This window comes from Cervus elaphus, chromosome 29 (genome assembly GCF_910594005.1).
Source record: "Cervus elaphus chromosome 29, mCerEla1.1, whole genome shotgun sequence".
In the NCBI taxonomy this organism is placed as follows: Eukaryota; Metazoa; Chordata; class Mammalia; order Artiodactyla; family Cervidae; genus Cervus; species Cervus elaphus.
In genome coordinates, this window is record NC_057843.1 from 50,283,917 (window position 1) to 50,303,683 (window position 19,767).

General features: G+C 41.6%; 1 protein-coding gene across 1 annotated transcript; it reads right to left on the reverse strand.

The window, feature by feature from the left end:
- Positions 1 to 3,456: 3,456 nt before the first annotated feature.
- On the reverse strand, positions 3,457 to 10,247 carry RFK (riboflavin kinase). Its single transcript, XM_043891243.1, has 4 exons — positions 9,780 to 10,247; positions 8,497 to 8,648; positions 6,316 to 6,418; positions 3,457 to 5,558 (listed from the first exon to the last, which is right to left on the reverse strand). The coding sequence occupies exons 1-4, from the start codon at positions 9,859 to 9,861 to the stop codon at positions 5,428 to 5,430; spliced, it is 468 nt and encodes a 155-aa protein (XP_043747178.1). The 5' UTR covers positions 9,862 to 10,247; the 3' UTR covers positions 3,457 to 5,427.
- Between the last annotated feature and the right edge of the window lie 9,520 nt (positions 10,248 to 19,767).

Genomic DNA, 19,767 nt, shown 5'->3' on the forward strand with positions numbered 1-19,767 from the left:
GCCATGTGGCCAAAAAATTTTTTGGGTCCTTTTGACCTCTGTATCTGCCTTTTGGCCATGCTTGCTGACTTTACAACCTACCCTCTTCCTAAGATGAGGCTCCACTCTGCACAGCAATGGTGAGCACACAAGACTCTTAAATGTACAGTGACTAGCAGCAACCCCTTTCACTGCACACCCCTCGGCAGCTATGCTTCCTCCACGTTGTCCTGAGTGACCCAGGTAACTAGTACTGGTTTAGAGCATTAACCTTAGTAACTTCTATTAAGACTAACACCCTAGGGGTCATTTCATGCGTGCGTGTGTGCTTGCTTAGTCGCTCAGTCATCTCTGACTCCTTGCAACCCCATAGACTGTAGCCCACCAGGTTCCTCTGTCCCTGGGATTCTCCAGGCATCAATACTGGAGAGGGTAGCCATTCCCTTCTCCAAGGGATCTTCCTGACCCAAGGATGGAACACTGGCCTCCTGCATTGCAGGTGGATTCTTTACAGTCTGAGCCACCAGGGGAGCCCTGGGGGCATTTCATATCTAGTTCCAAAGAGAAATATTGCAAATACTTTACAGATGATGCCTTTGTATCTTCTTTGCTCTCAATTCAACTGCTCACACCTGTTTCCATTAGAGATAGAGAAAAGAGAAGAAGAGAAGGGGGAAGACAGAAGCGGGAGAGGAGAGCCTGAACAAGAGGTACAGGATGAAGGGGAGAGGGGAGGGAAGAGGTCATCTACTTTGTTTCACCTCAGGGTTTCTGGCTTAGTTTGTTCAGGCTACTATGCAAAATATCGTAGACTGGATGACTCAGGGACAGCAGAAATTTATTTCTCACAGTTCTGAAGGCTGGAAGTCTGAGATCATGGAGCCAGTATGGTCCAGTCCTCCTGTGACACCCTCTTCCAGTTTGCAGACTGTCCACTGCTCATTGTATCCTCACACAGTGGAAAGACAGTGAGAGAGCTCACTGGGGTCTTTTTCTTTTTGTTCTTTTTTGGGGGCTGCAATGGGTCTTCCTTACTGCATGTGGGCTTTCCCTAGTTGTGACAAATAGTCTACTTGGCAGTTGCAGTGTGCAGGCTTCTCATTGCAGTGGCTTCTCTTGTTGCAGAGCATGGATCGGCTCAAGAGCACAAGCTCAATAGCTGTGGTGCATGCATGGGCTTAGTTGCCCTGAAGCAATGTGAAATCTTCCCTGACCAGGGGTTTACATTTATCTGTGTGGGATTTTCCAGGCAAGAATACTGGAGTGGGCTGCCATTTCCTTCTCCAATTTAACTACAGTGATCTGCAAAATTTCTTATCTAAAAAATGACATTTTGCATCACAATCCAACATACACACATATAGAATATACATATACATATATAAAAGTGAAACAAAAGTTTTGCCTAAAACATCTACCCTGCATATTAATTTTTTGAGGCCCCTCCCTGTTTTTTAAGCGGTTTTAGGTTTACAAGAAAATCGACAGGAAAGAACAGAAATCCCCCCATATACTCCCTCCCCTCACACGCGTAGCCATTATAAACTGAGTGGTACTTTTTTTTTAAACCAAGGATGAACTGCATTAACACATCAAAGCTTAGGTCATTGATCTTTCTTTTCTTTGTATTTAAAGCTGTAATATTTTGATAGCATTAGTTACATCCTATAAACTTTTGTACGTTGCCTACCATCATTCAACATAGCTCTCCACTGTGATATTTACTGGTTTTTCTCCATTATGTTGTGATGTGTTCAATGTTGAGATGTTTTATATATCTTGTACAACAGCTGCAGCTGAGGTCATCACCTGACAATTTTGCTAATACAATGATTTCCCAAAACCCATCAAGTTTCTGCACAGCCTGAACAGATACGAACCTCTTGCCTGCACTGGGTTTTTCACTGGCACGCAGGCTTCTCCAGTTGCAGTCTGCACACTCAGTAGTTGTGGTACTTGGGCTTAGTTGCAGTATGTGGAATCTTGGTTCATTGACAGGGATTGAATCTGGGCCCCCTGCATTGGGACCACAGGGTCTTATTCACTGGACCACCAAGGAATTCCCTGGAAGATAGACTTTACCTTGAACCTTTCTGTATTTTTAATGATGGCACTTGGCAATTTCCCAAGATGTAGCAGATTTGGTTTACTCTTCCAACTTCTACTTGGCCCTTGTTATGGTCAGGTAACCAAAATGGGGATTCTTTCAGTAGTCAGGTATGTATGTCTATCCCAAATACATACTCAGGAACAGGGGAGGTAAGCAGAGTATAGGTCCAAGGGCTGAGTTGTCTGTGACACAAGCTTGGGCTCAACCTCCATGTATGACTTGACCCAAAAGGAAGCCAACTTTAAAGAAACGTTAAGTCCCAGCCACATCACAAAGAGCGTGAGAGATGAATTTGGAGTGTACATACAATCTATGAGAGCAGTCACAGGCTCCAATCTCATAGCTTAGTGTCTATGCTATACTTAATCTGCCTGCTGAGCTTTAAATTTCAATTATTTTTTCAATATAAATTCTATTTTGACAATTGTTAAATCTGCCTAGTTTTTATAGAACTTTGTTATTTCCCCATTTTTGACACTCACCTTTAACAATGATTTCAAGTTCAGTATCTGATAATCCCTATATCCATCGTCTTTGTAGAGCTTATTTTCTAACTTTGTTTTTGCAAACTCTTGCTTATAATGGCATCTCTTTCTACAAGGTAGATTTATTTCCTAGTTCAGTCCCTGAAGGTCAGATTGGTTCTCCTCTATCAGCCCCTGTCCGTTTTCCAGGTAAGAGGAGAACAGGAAAAGGCTAGCACTTTCACCAGGGAAAAGTGGAGCTGTCCTCATAAATTCCAAGTAGACTACTGCTTACATCTCCCTGATCAGAACCATGTTAAAAAACAGCCCTAACTGCTGCAAGCCTTTAAGCCTCCATAAATGACAGCACTGGTGATGAAGTGTTCAAAGAGCATCTGTGAATTTCGGCATATAGTAGAGATAGGCAAGAGACCCAATTCACTGCTGCGGGGTTGGTGGCAAGTCATGAGGGTTACAGAACCGTTTTGAAGCAGAAGATACGGAAAGATACTCAGACCTACTGAGTGCGTGTGTGCTCAGTCGTGTCCGACTTTCCACCCCCACGGACTGTAGCCCACCAGGCTCCTCTGTCCATGGGATTTTCTAGGCAAGAATACTGGAGTGGGTTGCCATTTCCTCTTCCAGGGGATCTTCCCAACCCAGGATCGAACTCATGTCTCCTGCACTGCAGGTAGATTCTTTACCCCTGAGCCATCAGGGAAGCATCCAGACCTACTTACAGGGCCCCTTAAAGGCAAGGCCTCTGGTTGTAGAACCAACGCTGCTTGCCAGGTTCTCCCTGTAACTCACTATTCAGGGCATCTAACAACCTTACGGTAACCAATAACTATCAACCAACAAATCAGGAATCCACACAGCAAAAGATTCAAACTGACACAGAAAAAGAAGAAACATCACTTGGTCAAGATTTATTTCAAGGCCTGAAAATATTGACTAATAGAAAAAGGCCCTACTGCAATTTCTTATAATGTATAAATACATAATATAAAACTTAAAAAAATGTAGACACTATTAACTAACTTCTAAACCACACACTATATGATTTTCAAAAGCAAGTTATTTAATAAGACGTAAGGTGACAATATCAAACAATTTTCACACTTAATGAAGACATAACCAGCAGCAAGCTATTCAAACACAAATGTTTTTACACTTTCCATGTTGTTTTTAAGTGTGTTTCAGAGAGCCACTGATAATCGAGGCTTCTTTCAAGTATAGGATTTCTGACATTAAATTACATATCCTAAGTATTTCTATAAAGAAATGAAAAAGACAGATTACATTGCCATAAATTCATACATCAAAATTAAAAACAATCCAACTGCTTTTACTCATGCTTCCCCCCTTCTCCAACATTAGCTTTAGATGCTTTTCTAAATATTATACAAACAGCTTTGTTCCAATCAGTTCTCATTTATGCAGATTAGGAGAAAAAGATTTTATAATGAGTTATCTTTAAAATTACCATTTCGATACTTCTGCCCCCAATCCCCTCCCCAAATCTGGTGTTAAAGTGAACAAGTTTACAATGTGCTACAAAAACCAAAACAATCTGTAGTCTCAATTTCCTAAATATCCCAAATACCTGTTTTTGTTTTGCCAATATAAACAGAAGTCTTGAGTGGCTAAGAATCATTTCCTAGTAGTCAGCAGGAGGAAGAAATGCATAGCATGAACATTATTTAACTGAAACTTTATTACTTATGCCTTCCCCCCAACCACAAGCATTCTTTAGCCTTAAATTACATTGTGTGCACACCACTGCAACAGTTTGTATTTGCTCAGGAACATATGATCACATTAAAAATCAGTAACTTTCTACTTCATAGTTTAGTTGGCTCTTAAATAAGTTTTTTCCTCTGGCAGGGAGAAATAAGCATCTTACTTTAGGAAACTGGTATATATAAATGAACTGTTTGTTCATTTAAACTTTGAGAAAACCTAAAGATGAAGTTTTGGGGTGTTTTTTCTTAAAAACAAGAGATAGGCAACTTCACTACTGTTCATATAGTGAAGGGGTGGAATGGCAGATTCAGACGCAGATGAAACTCTACATTTTGTAAATGGAAAAACCAACGCTGACCATTGTTTACAGGAAACAAAGGTTAAAGAAACATGTTGAAGAATATCTACTCTTAAAAAGACAGAAGTGCTATACAACACAAAAATGAGACCTAGAGATATGAAAAACACTCATTTTACTGCTTTAAAAGAAAAACAAATAAAGGGCAGGGAGTCTAGACCAACTAGAACTGAGGCAGCTGAAACGAAAAATGGAACACAGTACAATGATTTGAGGCCTTAAAGGAAATGACTAATTAAAATGAACTTTCACCAGTATTCATGTCTTTAATAATACATAAATGCCCAAAATATAAAAAATATGAAGTCTGGATTTTCCCCTTAGGTTTATAATAAACTGTCAAACCTCTGCTTAATACAGTTACTTTTATAAGCTTTCTGATCAGCAGAGCATGCTATACAAGTACACGCATGCTAGAATTTTACCATGAGAATTATTGTTCTCATTTCAGACTAATGACCTGCCTGTTACCCATATTTATACATATTTCATTTCCATTATAAGACACTTAAGACCTTTCTAGTGGTATATTTTAATCAACATATTACATAAAAATCTTGATTTTTTAAAATAAACTTTTTTAGTACTGTGACATGATGGGTTTAATTGAACAGCTGGAACATAATATGATAACTACATTGCACTGTTTAAACTAATTCACAGCTGTAGGAAAATGTTTGTTTTTTAAAATATAACCAAAATGAGACTGCAGAGTTATGAGCAGTAAAATATTAGGAAACAGTGAATGAATAAATAAGATGATTTTTCCATCAGTGGCCATTCATTATCTTGCTTTTGGGAATCTGGAAGAATTTGTCTTCTTTGAGTTTCAAATGTTCTGGTAAATCCAGTCGTTTCTTAGCTTCTTCAATATCACCTTGAATTGCTGAAATAAGTGACTCTGCGGAGAGAATATACCAGGTAAAGATGATGAAAAACTGCCGCTGGGCTTTTTACTACTCCTTCGTTCAGCTTCTCCTTAAATTTCAGAAGCTGGCAGTGTCCCTGGCACAAGGTAGATGCCAGTAATGTTTGTTTCATCCTTTCTTCTAGACTTAAGTAAAAGTCAGTGGAAAATAAAGGATGTCCCTAATCGTCTTGCAATTACTTAGAGAAAGGCATTAGCAAAAAGGCACAAGTCATATACTAAATGAAAGAAACAAACACCATCAATCCTCTTCAGTATCTACACTTGTAAAAGAAACTCTACATTAGAATTAAAACTATCACACTACAATAAGATACTCAGCACCAATTAGTTTAAATGTTCTGATTTACTGTTTCTTACACTTCAAGTACTGCTAAGCACCCATTATTCACAGTATTAATTCTTACTTGTTCTTAAAATACAAAAGGAAATATATTTCACTAACTTCAAACTGTTGGGGAGACAGAGTTTGAATCTAGGCTGCATCACTTACTATGTTACCCCAGGCAAACTACTTAGCCTCTCTAACAATTTCCTCACCTGCAAAATAGACTAAATAATACTTCATGTGGTCGTCGTGGGGATAAAGTGAGTTCATTCACATAAGGCTCTTAAAACAGGGCCTGGCATATTACATGCTCAAATACAATCTGTCCTGCCGTGATTATTATTAGGAGAAGCAGTAAAAGGAGCTGCAGCAATATCTAAGAAGATCTAAAAAAGAACTTACCTAAAGAATCAAAGTTCTTTTCTGGTCTGAGGTAGCCAACGATGGCCACTTTGAGGATTTCCCCATAGAAGTCCTCTTTGAAAGTATGCATGATATGAGTTTCCTACAGTCAAAAGATGTTAAAATTGAATATATCTTTATTTTTATGGTGGGGTCACTGAAATCAAACAATCAACCTTCCTTAAATTTTTAAAGACACGTTAAAACATAAGTGCAGTTTTTCCTAAACTCTTCCATTGCTCCTGTTCTTGACCCTGACCTTACAGGTAAACATCATAACTGAGTAAGGTAGATGCTATGGCACAAATCTGGTGTGATTTGCTGTTTTTAGAAAAAGTTAACATGCAACAAAATAATTAAGACTCTTATTAAGGTAAAAAAACTGAGCAAATACACCAAAGAGGCAATGAGCAAAGCAACTCTTCCTCAAAAGACACCATTCCATTAATCAAATTTAAAAAAAAAGCAACACAGTAGACATTTGTCATACGTAGTTCCAACAAAACAACTGGATCCAGAATGTTAAGAACTTCTTTCAGTCAGTAAGACAATCTCATTTTTTTAAAAAAGGAGTAAATAAAGACTTCAACAGGTATATCATGTACATCTGTTATCAGCAAAGAAAAGGAAAAAGAAAAACTCTAAAATGAACCTCCTACCAATGGAAAACTGAGTTTCTCCTAACTACAGAAGGCACTCCTTAACTGGCTCTATAATAACAGTTCTGTTATCTGAGTAGCTAAATAAGAAAAAATCAGTCATGGGATAGCCTCGCCTCCCTTTCATTTCCTCCCTCACTCCACAGAAAAATATTTTGTGTTCTTTCATCAATTCTTTTCTTTATCTACGCCAACACACCCTTAATCCTGAAAAATAAGAGGACCATTGAGCATACGTTAAGTAGTCCTGGACCATTTCTACTGCTTACACCAGTACTTTTTCAGCTAGCTTTCCAATTGGGACAGATTTCTATAAACCCTTCAAAGAGAATGAAATTTAGATGACCAAAAGATTCAGCCATATCTAGAAGATTAAGCACTTAAGCTGTGTACATTTGATAATAAGAACAGGAGAATATGTATACCCTCAAAGGGGGTTAAAAGATGAGAAAAAGCATCATTCTGCAGTTTTATCAGAAAGCACCATTCATAGAGTAAGCAGTTCTACCTCAACAGGGTGCATGCGCGCTCAGTTGCTGAGGTCATGTCTGACTCTTTGCGATCCCATGGACTGTAGCCTGCCATTCTCCTCTGTCCAAGGGATTATGCGGGCAAGAATACTGGAGTGGGTGGCCATTTCCCTCTCCAGAGAATCTTCCCAACTCAGGGACTGAACCTGGGTATCCCGCATTGCAGGCAGATTCTTTACCACTGTGCCTCCTGGGAAGCCCTAACAGAGTGAGCAATAGTTAAAGGGTAAATATTTGACCTACATTAACTGTGGCAAACTCAACTTTATTTCACTTTTATTTCTAATAAAGGTAAATACATGGGTAGTTATAAAATTTAATTATTGTAGTTCTGGTTTGTGATTCCACTTTTGATTTTCTCCATAATTTATAAAATTGATTAATCTATGTTATTGGGTACACAATGATGTAATCTGTGAGTTTTGGTATACTACCAATTTGGTATAAATTCAAAATGGATTTTTATAACTTTAGGATGTTAAATGCAGTCCCCATGGTAACCACAAAGAAAATATCTACAGAAAATACACAGAAGGAAATAAGAAGGGATCAACACATGTTACTACAAAAAAAAAAAATCAACTAAACAAACAAGGCAGTAATCAAAGAACCAGTGGACAAAAAAGCTGGAAGGCATATAAAAAAACAAAACAAGTAAAATAGCAGAAGTCCCTCCTTACTAGTAATTATTTTAAATGTAAGTGGATTAAACTCTCCAACCAAAAGTCAGAGATTAGCAGAATAGTTAAAAAATACAAAATCCAACCCTCTTTATAAGAGACTAGAGACTCACTTTAGATCCAAAGACACAAACAGCTTGAAAGGATGGAAAAGTTATTCCAATACTTCACTTTTAAACCCTTCAGATACACTGCCAAAATTCTAGAATCTGGATTACTGTTGTGATCACCACTGATGAGTTCTACCTGCATATTACTCTAAATCATCACCTCATCCTCATTTATGGAGTGAATACAATTCTTAATTCTTACCATGGATTTTTTAGTATTCTTGTAGTATGGGTTCCATCCTATGCTCACCACCATCTTATGGACATCTCCATTTCCAACACTGGCCCAACCATAATAAATGCCAGTAGATATATCAGCTGGAAGATTATCTACTACTTGTTCAGGAAAGTTAGCTAAACAACAGAAGAAAATATGCTGTTTAGAGTTTCATATTCAATATTTATAAAAGTCACATGCAAGCCTAGTCTAAATCATCACACAAGATTCCTAGTACTTGCATGAGACAAGTGCTCAGGCCTGGTGCACTGGGAAGACCCAGAGGAATGGGGTGGAGAGGGAGGTGGGAGGGGGGATCGGGATGGGGAACACATGTAAATCCATGGCTGATTCATGTCAATGTATGTCAAAAACCACTACAATATTGTAAAGTAATTAGCCTCCAACTAATAAAAATAAAGGGAAAAAAAAAGATTCCTAGGACTCTAAGACTATTAATACCATCATTTCATACTCTGGCTAGGATTTCTTTCTCTTCTTCATGCCAACTGGTTAGGAAAAAAGTACCAGATTATAAGTGTGTAAGGTACCAGGTTAGTTATATAAGTGTATCAAAAAATGTAAAGTCTCACAGTAGAAGAAAAATAAATACATGAACAGCTGGGTTTTTAGCCCTGGCCTTTCTTAAAGAGGCTCAGAATCTCTTGAAAAGATTCTTATTATTTGAAATACACATGCCTAGGCCCCAAGCTCAAAGACTACTTTAACAGGTCTAAGGGCAGCCCCGGAAGGTACTTTTAAGGATGATTAAGCATACCTTCAGGTCCTGACTACGAAAACTAACGTAGAAAGACCAAAATGATACCTGGTTCTCATTCAAGTGCCTGTCGTCATTTAGACACAATTTACTAACATATTTAAAGAAAGAAAACCATATTGCTGGCTTAAGAATTTACCCTATCTGGCCCACATTACATTGTCTAAAAGGCAAAACAGGCGTCACGCTTGGTGGTTTGATCACAGCTGGACTGGGAGGCGGGCAAGGGGGATCCCGAAACTCAACTTCAGCTTTATGAGGGCATCACCCCACAAGCCGGGTGAGCTCTGAGCCACGAGCAAGGACGCGCACCATCAGCCCGACCAAAGGTCTTCTGCCTCAACAAAGGAGGACCGGGGCGGAGCAAAGTGTCATCTCTGCCCGTAGTCTCACGACCCAGCTTGGAGCTCCCCCGGCTGACGTCCCCGCTCCGCTGCCAGGTGACCCAGCCAAGGGTGGGTGGAGGGACTCCGCGCTCTCCTGCGCTCACCTGTAGGGATGCCCAACTGCTTGGAGCCGCGGCCGAAGCCCCGCACCACTTCGCCGCGGCAGAAATACGGCAGGTGCCTCATGACGCCGTCCGCTCCAGGTTCGGGCTGCGGCCCCGACCGCGCGTCCGGCGGGGCCGCCGTGGAGGCGGTGCCCGGACCCCCCGGACCTGCCGGGGAACACGTGAGGGAGCTCAGCCGGCCCGCCGGGCAGGCGAGCGGACAGGCGCACAACGGCCGAGCGGGGCAGACTACACGCCGCCGCGAGATCCTCACGCCGGCTGACCCGACAGAAGCTGCCGGACAACTCAGGGGCTGCGTCTGGGCTCCGGGAAGCCGGCGACCGCGGAAGTGCGGGTGTGGGCGGGGAGCGCGGCGGGGGCGGGCCGGCGCGGGAGGCACCCCAGCCCACCGAGTGCCCCGGGCCTGCGCACACTGCCCCGGCTGAGCGCCCCGGCTCCGGTTCGGCTTCCGTAGCCCCGCCCCCAGCCGTAGCCCCGCCCCAGCCGTAGCCCCGCCCCCAGCCGTAGCCGGGGAGTCGAGGCTTTGCCCTTTCTCAGGTGTATCCCTGGCGTTGGGAACCGAGGCGGAGATGCGGTTTTTTTTTTTTAAGCCTGAGGGCTGTGAAAAGCACTATTCTCGGACACTCCTAAGCGTTTCTTCCCCGCTTTTCCTTTTCATTATGATTTGATGCCAAAGAGAAACTTTCTTTACCGCCTTGACAACTGCTAGATTGCTCTTCATTCATCAGTCGCTCTTTAAACACTTACTAAACCTTAAAGATTTCAACTCGGAAATCACCTCTTCATTGAGGTTTTCACGACTACCTACCGGAAGTGATCCTCTTCTCTAGACCACCTGTCCACGATCTGAAGGTATATTAGCATGTAAGCTCCAGGGAGCGTGCCCTGATCTGTAAAAACTTGCAATCCCAGAGACTAGCGGAAGGTTACAGCGATGCAGTTTTTTTGATGAGGGACAGGGCTGTCTACCCATTCTCCCTCTTTATCTCCTGGACTCTGAGAAACTTTAAAAGCTTGATACAAGACTTGATCTCTACCGAAATGCAATTTTCTGGGCCTTCAGACTCTTGGAACTGTAAACTTTACCTCCGGAAATAGTTTCTGGGTTGCTCACAAGACACATCCTCTTGTTCTTGAGATAGAAGTTTTAATTGTTGTCTTTTACTTTTCTCTACAAACGTGTGTGAAATTCTGTCCAAACTTTATAGTCATTTTCATTTTACCTTACATGTATGTAACTGATAGTGCTTACCCAGTGTTCCAATTATCTTCTCCCTATATTGGTACCGAGAAACGGGCTATTGACCCGCCAAATCAGTAAACAAAGTCTGTCACATCATTAGAGATTATAGTCCTCCAAAGTGAGCTGGTGAGCCCTGAGGGAACTCTGGAAGGAAAGAATACCTGCCATCTAGTAACCATCAGACTGTAGCCGCTACCTACTGGTGAGCACTGACCGAATGCAGGATGTGAAACTATAGCATATTGACTCCAGATAGCTGAAGTGCTTATCAAAGGAATGATTTCAGTGAGCCCAGACTCTTGCATAGTCTCATACATAGAAAAGCACTGAATTTATTAAATTGAGATACCTGGTTTTCCTTAATTAACAATAATCTTTTGACCTTTGGAGTAACTGCCCTTTGTTGCAAAACTTCTGTATAATCTGGACTACCCCACCCCTCGCATCCACAGAGCAGTTCTCTCAAGGTTACTTGAGATGCTGCCCTTGGGGCTTGAAGTCCTAAAAATTCCCACCAAACAAAACATAACTCAAGTTTTAGGTTGTGAATATTGTTTAAGTTGACAGTACCAAAGGGGTCTTTGTTGGTATCACTGTTTTATTGACCTGACACTAGCATAGCACCTTTGTTGTTCAGTCACTCAGTTCTGTCTGACTCTGTGACTCTATGGACTGCAGCATGCTAGACTTCCCTGTCCTTCACCATCTCCTGGAGTTTGCTTAAACTCACGTCCATTGAGTCAGTAATGCCATTCAAACATCTCGTCCTCTGTCGTCCTCTTCTCCTCTTCCTGCATAGCACCTAGTTGATAGCAAATGTTTTGTAAGTATCTGCAGAAGGAATGAATGAATGAGCCCAGTGTTCACCAAGCACAATACAGGGTGCTTGGGGAACAAAGGTGTCTGAGACAAAGACTTGGCCCTCAGAAGACTCAGTTTAGTGGGGGAGGCCTATTGGGAAGCCTGATAACATAGCATTTTATGCTGTAAATAGGCCAATGAAGTCCTGATAAAGTGCTTGTAAAGCTGCTAGAGGGAGAAGCCTGCACATAAAAGGCATTTTGTGCAGTTAATGGTGAAGTGCGTAGGAACTAGAGCTAGATAAGCAAGGGTTTGAATGCAGGCCCTGCCTCATTTAATTGCTGGGTGACTTTGGGCAAAATACTGTCTGAGTCTCAATGTTCTTATCAACTAAATGGGAATATTAATAATTTTGTGGGGTTTAAGTGAGATCATGTATGCACTGCACTTACCAAATTGCCTGGCCTAATAGCAACAATGGCAGGAGCATCTTTATTAGTGATACACTAAATAAGAAAAACCTAGGTATACAAGCAGCTCATGCAACTCAATACCAGAAAAACAAACAACCTAATCAAAAAGTGGGCAGAAGACCTAAGCAGACATTTCTCCAAAGAAGACATACAAATGGCTAATAAACATATGAAAAGATTCTCAACATCGCTCATTATCAGAGAAATGCAAGTCAAAGCTACAATGAAATATCACCTCATGTCGGTCAAAATGGCCATCACCAAAACACCTGCAAACAATAAATGCTGGAGAGGGTGTGGAGAAAAGGGAATCCTCCTGCACTGTTGGTGGGAATGTAAATTAATATAGCCACTATAGAAGACAGTATGAAGAGTCCTTTTAAAACTAGAAATAAAACTACCATACACCCCAACAATTCCACTACTGGGCATGTAACCTGAGAAAACCATAATTGAAAAAGACACATGTAGCCCAGTGTTCATTGCAGTATTATTTACAATAGCTAGGACCTGGAGGCAAACTAGATGTCCATCAACAGATGAATGGATAAATATGAGAGGTACATATATACAATGGAATATTCAGTTCAGTCGCTCAGTTGTGTCCAACTCTTTGTGACCCCATGAACTGCAGCACGCCAGGCCTCCCTGTCCATCACCAACTCCCGGAGTTCACCCAAACCCATGTCCATTGAGTCAGTGATGCCATCCAGCCATCTCATCCTCTGTCGTCCCCTTCTCCTCCTGCCCTAAATCTTTCTCAGCATCAGGGTCTTTTCCACTGAGTCCGTTCTTCACATCAGGTGGCCAAAGTATTGGAGTTTCAGCTTCAACATCAGTCCTTCCAGTGAACACCCAGGACTGATCTCCTTTAGGATGGACTAGCTGGATCTCCTTGCAGTCCAAGGAACTCTCAAGAGTCTTCTCCAACACCACAGTTCAAAAGCATCAATTCTTCTGCGCTCAGCTTTCTTCATAGTCCAACTCTCACATCCATACATGACCACTGGAAAAACCATAGCCTTGACTAGCAGACCTTTGTTGACAAAATAATGTCTCTGCTTTTCAATATGCTGTCTAGGTTGGTCATAACGTTCCTTCCAAGGAGTAAGTGTCTTTTAATTTCATGGCTGCAATCACAATCTGCAGTGATTTTGGAGCCCCAAAAAATAGTCAGCCACTGTTTCCACTGTTTCCCCATCTATTTGCCATGAAGTGATGGGACTGGATGACATGATCTTAGTTTTGTTGAGCTTTAAGCCAACTTTTTCACTCTCCTCTTTCACTTTCATCAAGAGGCTCTTTAGTTCTTCTTCACTTTCTGCCATAAGGATGGTGTCATCCGCATATCTGAGGTTATTGATATTTTTACTCAACCATAAAAGAATGCATTTGAGTCAGTTCTAATGAGGTAGATTAACCTAGAGCCTAGTATAGAGAATACAGTAAGTCAGAAAGAGGAAAACAAATATGGTATATTAGCACATGTATACGGAATCTAGAAAGATGGTACTGATGAACCTATCTGCAGGGCAGCAATGGAGACACAGACATAGAGAAGAGATTTGTGGACACAGTGGGGGAAGGGCAGGGTGGGACAAGCGGAGAGAGTAGTATGGAAACAGATACATTACCATATGTAAAACAGATAGCCAGTGGGAATTTGCTGCAGGACTCCGGAAACACAAACTGGGGCTCTGAGACTGCTGGAGTGATAGGATGGGATGGGAGGTGGGAGAGGAGTTCAGGAGGGAGGGGACATGTGTGTTCCTATGGCTGGTTCATGTGGATGTAGGGTAGAAACCAGCACAATGTAGCAAGGTGATTATCCTTCAATTAAAAATAAGTTTAAAAAAAAAGAAAAGCCTAGAGATCAGAGCCTGAGAAAGCATATGTGATGGGTCCTACTCCTTCAACACTACAAGAAGTGTGACAATTAAATGAAGTAAAATAATTAAATGAGTTGGGATAAATGAGGAGGCGTGGTCTTAAGAATGAAATGGGTAATAAGTACTTCAGACAGTATTTCTCGTAGCCTTCATATAGCTACTTCATATAGCTACTTCATAAAGCTACTTTGTATAGCTTTAGTAAAGCATTAACCCCAATTTAAAAAGAGGGAAAGGGAGACTTGGAGAATTTATAAGATAAGGCATTTGGGCTCCAATTTTTTAAACTGTGTTGACATGTCAATTACTATGCCTAAATACTGTGTTATCAGCACAGGATATGAAAAGCAAAAGCCTGACTCTTTTCCACTGCTACTCAATAGCCCTCAATGGCTCCCTGGTACTACATAATGAAATAGCCTTTTAAGGGTCCCCTTCAATTTACCATCTGGATTTTATCTCTAAGGACTCCCCTCAAGTACTTTATAGACTAGTCTAGTCAGAGACACCCCCCCCACCCCACTTCAGTGGCCAAAGAATATGCTTAAAACAATTCTGGTTATTATTCTGTAGCTTAAAGCAGTGATCCCCAACCTTTTTGGCACCAGGGACTGATTTGTGGAAGAAACATTTTTCACAGACCAGGGATAGGGGGATGGTTTCAGGATGATTCTAGCACATTACACACTTACTGTGCACTTTATTTCTATTATCATTACGTAAGCTGCACCTCAGATCATCAGGCATTAGGTCACGGAGGTTGGGGACCCCTGACCTAATGGATTTATTGCTTGTCCCACTCCTTTGACTGTAAAAATATGCTACAGCATTTTCAGATGTAAATCTAGAGTGTGTGTGTCTGTGTGTCTTTATGAAGCTCCAAACTTTTAACCAAAGAAATATTAGCAATTTGCTTTTAGATTTGCCCTGTGAGCTACACTGGTAGCATCATTTCCTCTGCCAGCAGGCAAAGAGCATACTTCTCTGCTGTTGAGTTTTCTTTCAACAGGAAGAAAGAGCACAGTTGGGGATCAAGGGGGAGCAGAACTAGAGAGACTTGTGAAGGAAAAAGAGAGGGCCCACCATAATTAACCAATAAACAATTAAAAAATGAACCTGAAGAACTCTTAAAACTCAACAATAGGAAAACAAACAACCTAGTTTTTAAAAATGGACAAATAGTCTGGACAGACACCTCACCAAAGAATGTATAAAGATGTCAAGTACATATATGAAGACATGCAACATCATATGTCATTAATGAATTACAAATTAAAACAACAATGAGATACCACTACCTATTAGAATGGCTAAAATCCCAAACACAGACAATACTAAATGCTGACAAGGGTGTGGAACTTCAGGAACTTTTATTCATTGCTGCTGGGAATGCAAAATGGTACAGCCACTTTGGAAGACAGTTTGGCAGTTTCTTACAAAGGTGAACATATTCTTCCTGTATGATCCAACAGTTTTTATATTTATCCAATGAGTTGAAAACTTATATCCACACAAACCCTGCACATTTATGTTTATATGCTTATAGTAGCTTTGTTCAGAATTGCAAAACTTAGAAGTATAAAAAATTAAACAGAAACCTCAAATAGAGTTAGAAGACCATAAGGGGGAGCTCTCTATCTTTGGGCGGATAGCAGAGCTCAACAGGAGGAAGACTCCTTCCCTGGCAAGAACTCAGTCAAAAAAAACCATTGCTATATAGGCTTCCCTGGTGGCTTGAACGGTAAAGAATCTGTCCGCAGTGCAGGAGACCCTGTTCGATCCCTGGGTAGGGAGGATCCCCTGGAGAAAGGAATGGCAACCCACTTCAGTGTTCTTGCCTGGAGAATTTCATGGACAGAGGAGTCTGGTGAGCTACAGTCCATGTGGTTGCAAAGAGTCGGACATGACTGAGTGACTAACACTTTCATTTTTCCAAAATTCCTTTTCCTCTCTATAAAAGCATTCTCCTTCCCTTTCTATGTAGGGGACTTGTACATGATTTACAATGGTTGCTAACCCCAAATACAATTCTCTGCTAATCCCAAATAGACCCATCTTTGCTGGAGAAATACCTAGTAGTCTATTCATTTCAAGTCAATATTTTTGTGACTAGTTGGAGAACACAAAAGACTTTTGATGGGGTCTTCTCTGGTCATCCAGCGGTTAGGAATCTGCCTGCCAAATGCAGGGGACACAGGTTCAATCCCTGGTCTGAGACGATCCCACATGCCACAGGGCAACGAACCCCAGGCGCCACAACTACTGAATCTGTGCTCTAGCGCCCTTGAACTCAGCTACCGAGCCCGTGTGCAGCAGCAGCGGAAGCCTGTGTGTCCTAGAGCCTGTGTTGTGCAAAAAGAGAAGCCCTCACACCAAAACGAAGAGTAGCCCAGGCCACAACTAGAGAGAGCCTGTGCACAGCAAGGAAGATCCAGTGCAGTCAAAAAAAAAAAACAAAAAAAGACTCCTGATAGCTCTGGGGCTGGTGAGCACACAGTTGTGATGACCGCAATTCAGCCACTCCACTCACTGCTTTCTCACAGGCCCTGGAGTTGGAGGTTTTTCTCCTGGATCTGAGTTTGCACCCACTTTGCTTTACTCAGGTTTTACCTCTCTAGGTTTTACTCAGGATATATTCAAAGGTTTCTCGGTTCTGGTTAAGGCCTTGTTCTATATTAGAGTATTCATTTGGCACTTTGCTCTGATTTTGCGATCAAACTGATTCACTGGCTAGTCCTGGCCATTCATCGAGATCAGGGGTTGTTTCTCTGAAACCGTTTCTGAAGAATGGCCAGGATTTTTCAGATTTGACCTATTCCTTTGGAATGGCTGTCTTCTGGAGATGGCTGAAAAAAAGTCTTTGGCCTGGCTCCCATGAAACCAAGCTGCCTTCTTAAAACTGGCTGGGGCTAGCTTGCAAACTGTTTAAATTGAGCCATTTATGTTGTAAGTTGCTTAAGCCATTTGAGAATTGTCCTTTGTTCTAAAGGAAAAATCTCTAGGATGGGGGTTTCCAGTTATCTAAGTATTTTGAGGGCAGCCACACATAAGGACTCAGGCCAATTTTATGTTTAAAATCCATGGCCCTTCTTCATGTATATTTCTAACTAAAGGGACCAACCTCACCAAAGGCAATTTAGAGTATCAGTGACCACTATGGGGAATTTTTGAAATCTCCAAACTTAATTTTCTTAAAATTGAACTGGAGTACAATAACTCAAAAATTTCCAGAGTTCAGTGGAACATTTATTTCAAAGCATCCCAACATTATCAGTAAAGTAAAATTACTCTCCGCAAAATAAGATGTTAAGATTAACTGAGGCAAGTTGGTGGTCCAATGGTTAGGACCATCTTCTGCCTTCAATTCTATGCCAACTACCTCTCCACTCTACCCTAAAATCCCCCATACTGATTCTCTTGTCAAATTTCTCCTTTTCTCTGAAACTCTCCCACCCCTTTTCCCCCAGAACTCCCATGGATACAGGAGTTATCCATGTTAGTAAACTTCTGTTTGTTTTTCTCATTTTAATCTGCCTTTTATTACAGAGGGCTCTCTGCCAAGAACCTGAATGTAAACAGAAAATTATTATTTCTCCTCTATACCTGTTGATGTGCTATAGTGAATTTATTAAAATCGAGTGTGGGGCTGCCTCCAACAGGCCAGCAAGCCCTGTATTTGGCCACCTTCAAGACCAAAGAAAGAGCCTGAAATCAGCCTCAGAGACTCAATGGTTTAATGGATGGGGAAAACTGGTATGAGTGAAGCAAGGTCCTGGAGCAGCCAGCACCCCAGCCTTCACTCCTGGTGGGGAGAGGGAGGTTACCGGTTATAGGGGGAATTGATAACAGTTGGCCCATTGTTGACCAGGGACACCAGCGGTGGGCATGCCCCTCACTGCCCCTTTGATCTCCTAGTGGAGATATTCTAGCCTCAAGCTATTAATAAAACAATCACTGGCCGGAGCCCGGGTGTAGGAAGGCCCGTTGTGTGAGTAGGGTATATGTGAGGCAGGCACTGGTTGAGCAGGAGATGCAGAGGCCTAGAGAACAGCCATCCTGAGGGCCCTGATCATACATACAGGGGCTAGCGGAGGCGTACATGACTTCAGAATGCCATTCTTGAAAACAGACATGCAAGATCTCACATGAAACCCCAATATAAAAGAGAAATGAAGCAAAAAAAAAAAAAGTATCACCCCAGTGTATTTTGTAGTTTAAGTGTAGAAAATTTACTTTTGTAGTATCAATTCAGTTCAGTCACTCAGGCCTGTCCAACTCTGCGACCCCATGGACTGCAGCACGCCAGGCTTCCCTGTCCATCACTAACTCCCGGAGTTTACTCAAACTCATGTCCATTGAGTCGATGATGCCATCCAACCATCTCATTCTCTGTCACCCCTTCTCCTCACGCCCTCAATCTTTCCCAGCATGAGAGTCTTTTACAATGAGTCAGCTCTTCGCATCAGGTGGCCAAAGTATTGGAGTTTCAGCTTCAACATCAGTCCTTCCAGTGAACACTCAGGGCTGATCTCCTTTAGGATGGACTGGTTGGATCTCCTTGCAGTCCAAGGGACTCTCAAGAGTCTTCTCCAACACTGCAGTTCAAAACCATCAATTCTTCTGCGCTCAGCTTTCTTTATAGTCCAACTCTCACATCTATACATGACCACTGGAAAAACCATAGCCTTGACTAGACTGACCTTTGTTGACAAAGTAATGTCTCTGCTTTTTAATATGCTGTCTAGGTTGGTCATAACTTTTCTTCCAAGGAGTAAGTGTCTTTTAATTTCAAGGCTGCAATCACCATCTGCAGTGATTCTGGAGCCTAAAAAAAAAAAGTCTGTCACTGTTTCCACTGTTTCTCCATTTTCCATGAAGTGATGGGACCAGATGCCATGATCTTAGTTTTCCGAATATTGAGCTTTAAGCCATCTTTTTCACTCTCTTCTTTCACTTTCATCAAAAGGCTTTTTAGTTCCTCTTCATTTTCTGCCATAAGGGTGGTGTTATCTGCATATCTGAGGTTATTGATATTTCTCCCGGCAATCTTGATTCCAGCTTGTGCTTCATCCAGCCCAGCATTTCTCATGATGTACTCGGCATATAAGTTAAATAAGCAGGGTGACAATATACAGCCTTGATGTACTCCTTTTCCTATTGGGAACCAGTCTGTTGTTCCATGTCCAGTTCTAACTGTTGCTTCCTGACCTGCACACAGATTTCTCAGGAGGTAGGTCAGGTGGTCTGGTATTCCCATCTCTTTGAGAATTTTCCACAGTTTGTGGTGATCCACACAGTCAAGGCTTTGGCATAGTCAATAAAGCAGAAATAGATGTTTTTCTGGAACTCTCTTGCTTTTTTGATGATCCAGCGGATGTTGGCAATTTGATCTCTGGTTCCTTTGCCTTTTCTAAAACCAGCTTGAACATCTGGAAGTTCACAGTTCACATATTATTGAAGCCTGGCTTGGAGAATTTCGAGGATTACTTTGCTAGCATGTAAGATGAGTATAATTGTGCAGTAGTTTGAGCATTCTTTGGCATTGCCTTTCTTAGGGATTG

Excerpts from the sequence above, each read along its gene's own strand:
- RFK (XM_043891243.1), bottom strand. The coding sequence starts at position 9,861 with ATGAGGCACCTGCCGTATTTCTGCCGCGGCGAAGTGGTGCGGGGCTTC. Across the intron at positions 8,649-9,779 it reads GCAGTTGGGCATCCCTACAG|CTAACTTTCCTGAACAAGTA; the intron begins GTGAGCGCAGGA and ends TCTGTTGTTTAG. Across the intron at positions 5,559-6,315 it reads AAAGAACTTTGATTCTTTAG|AGTCACTTATTTCAGCAATT; the intron begins GTAAGTTCTTTT and ends TTCTCTCCGCAG.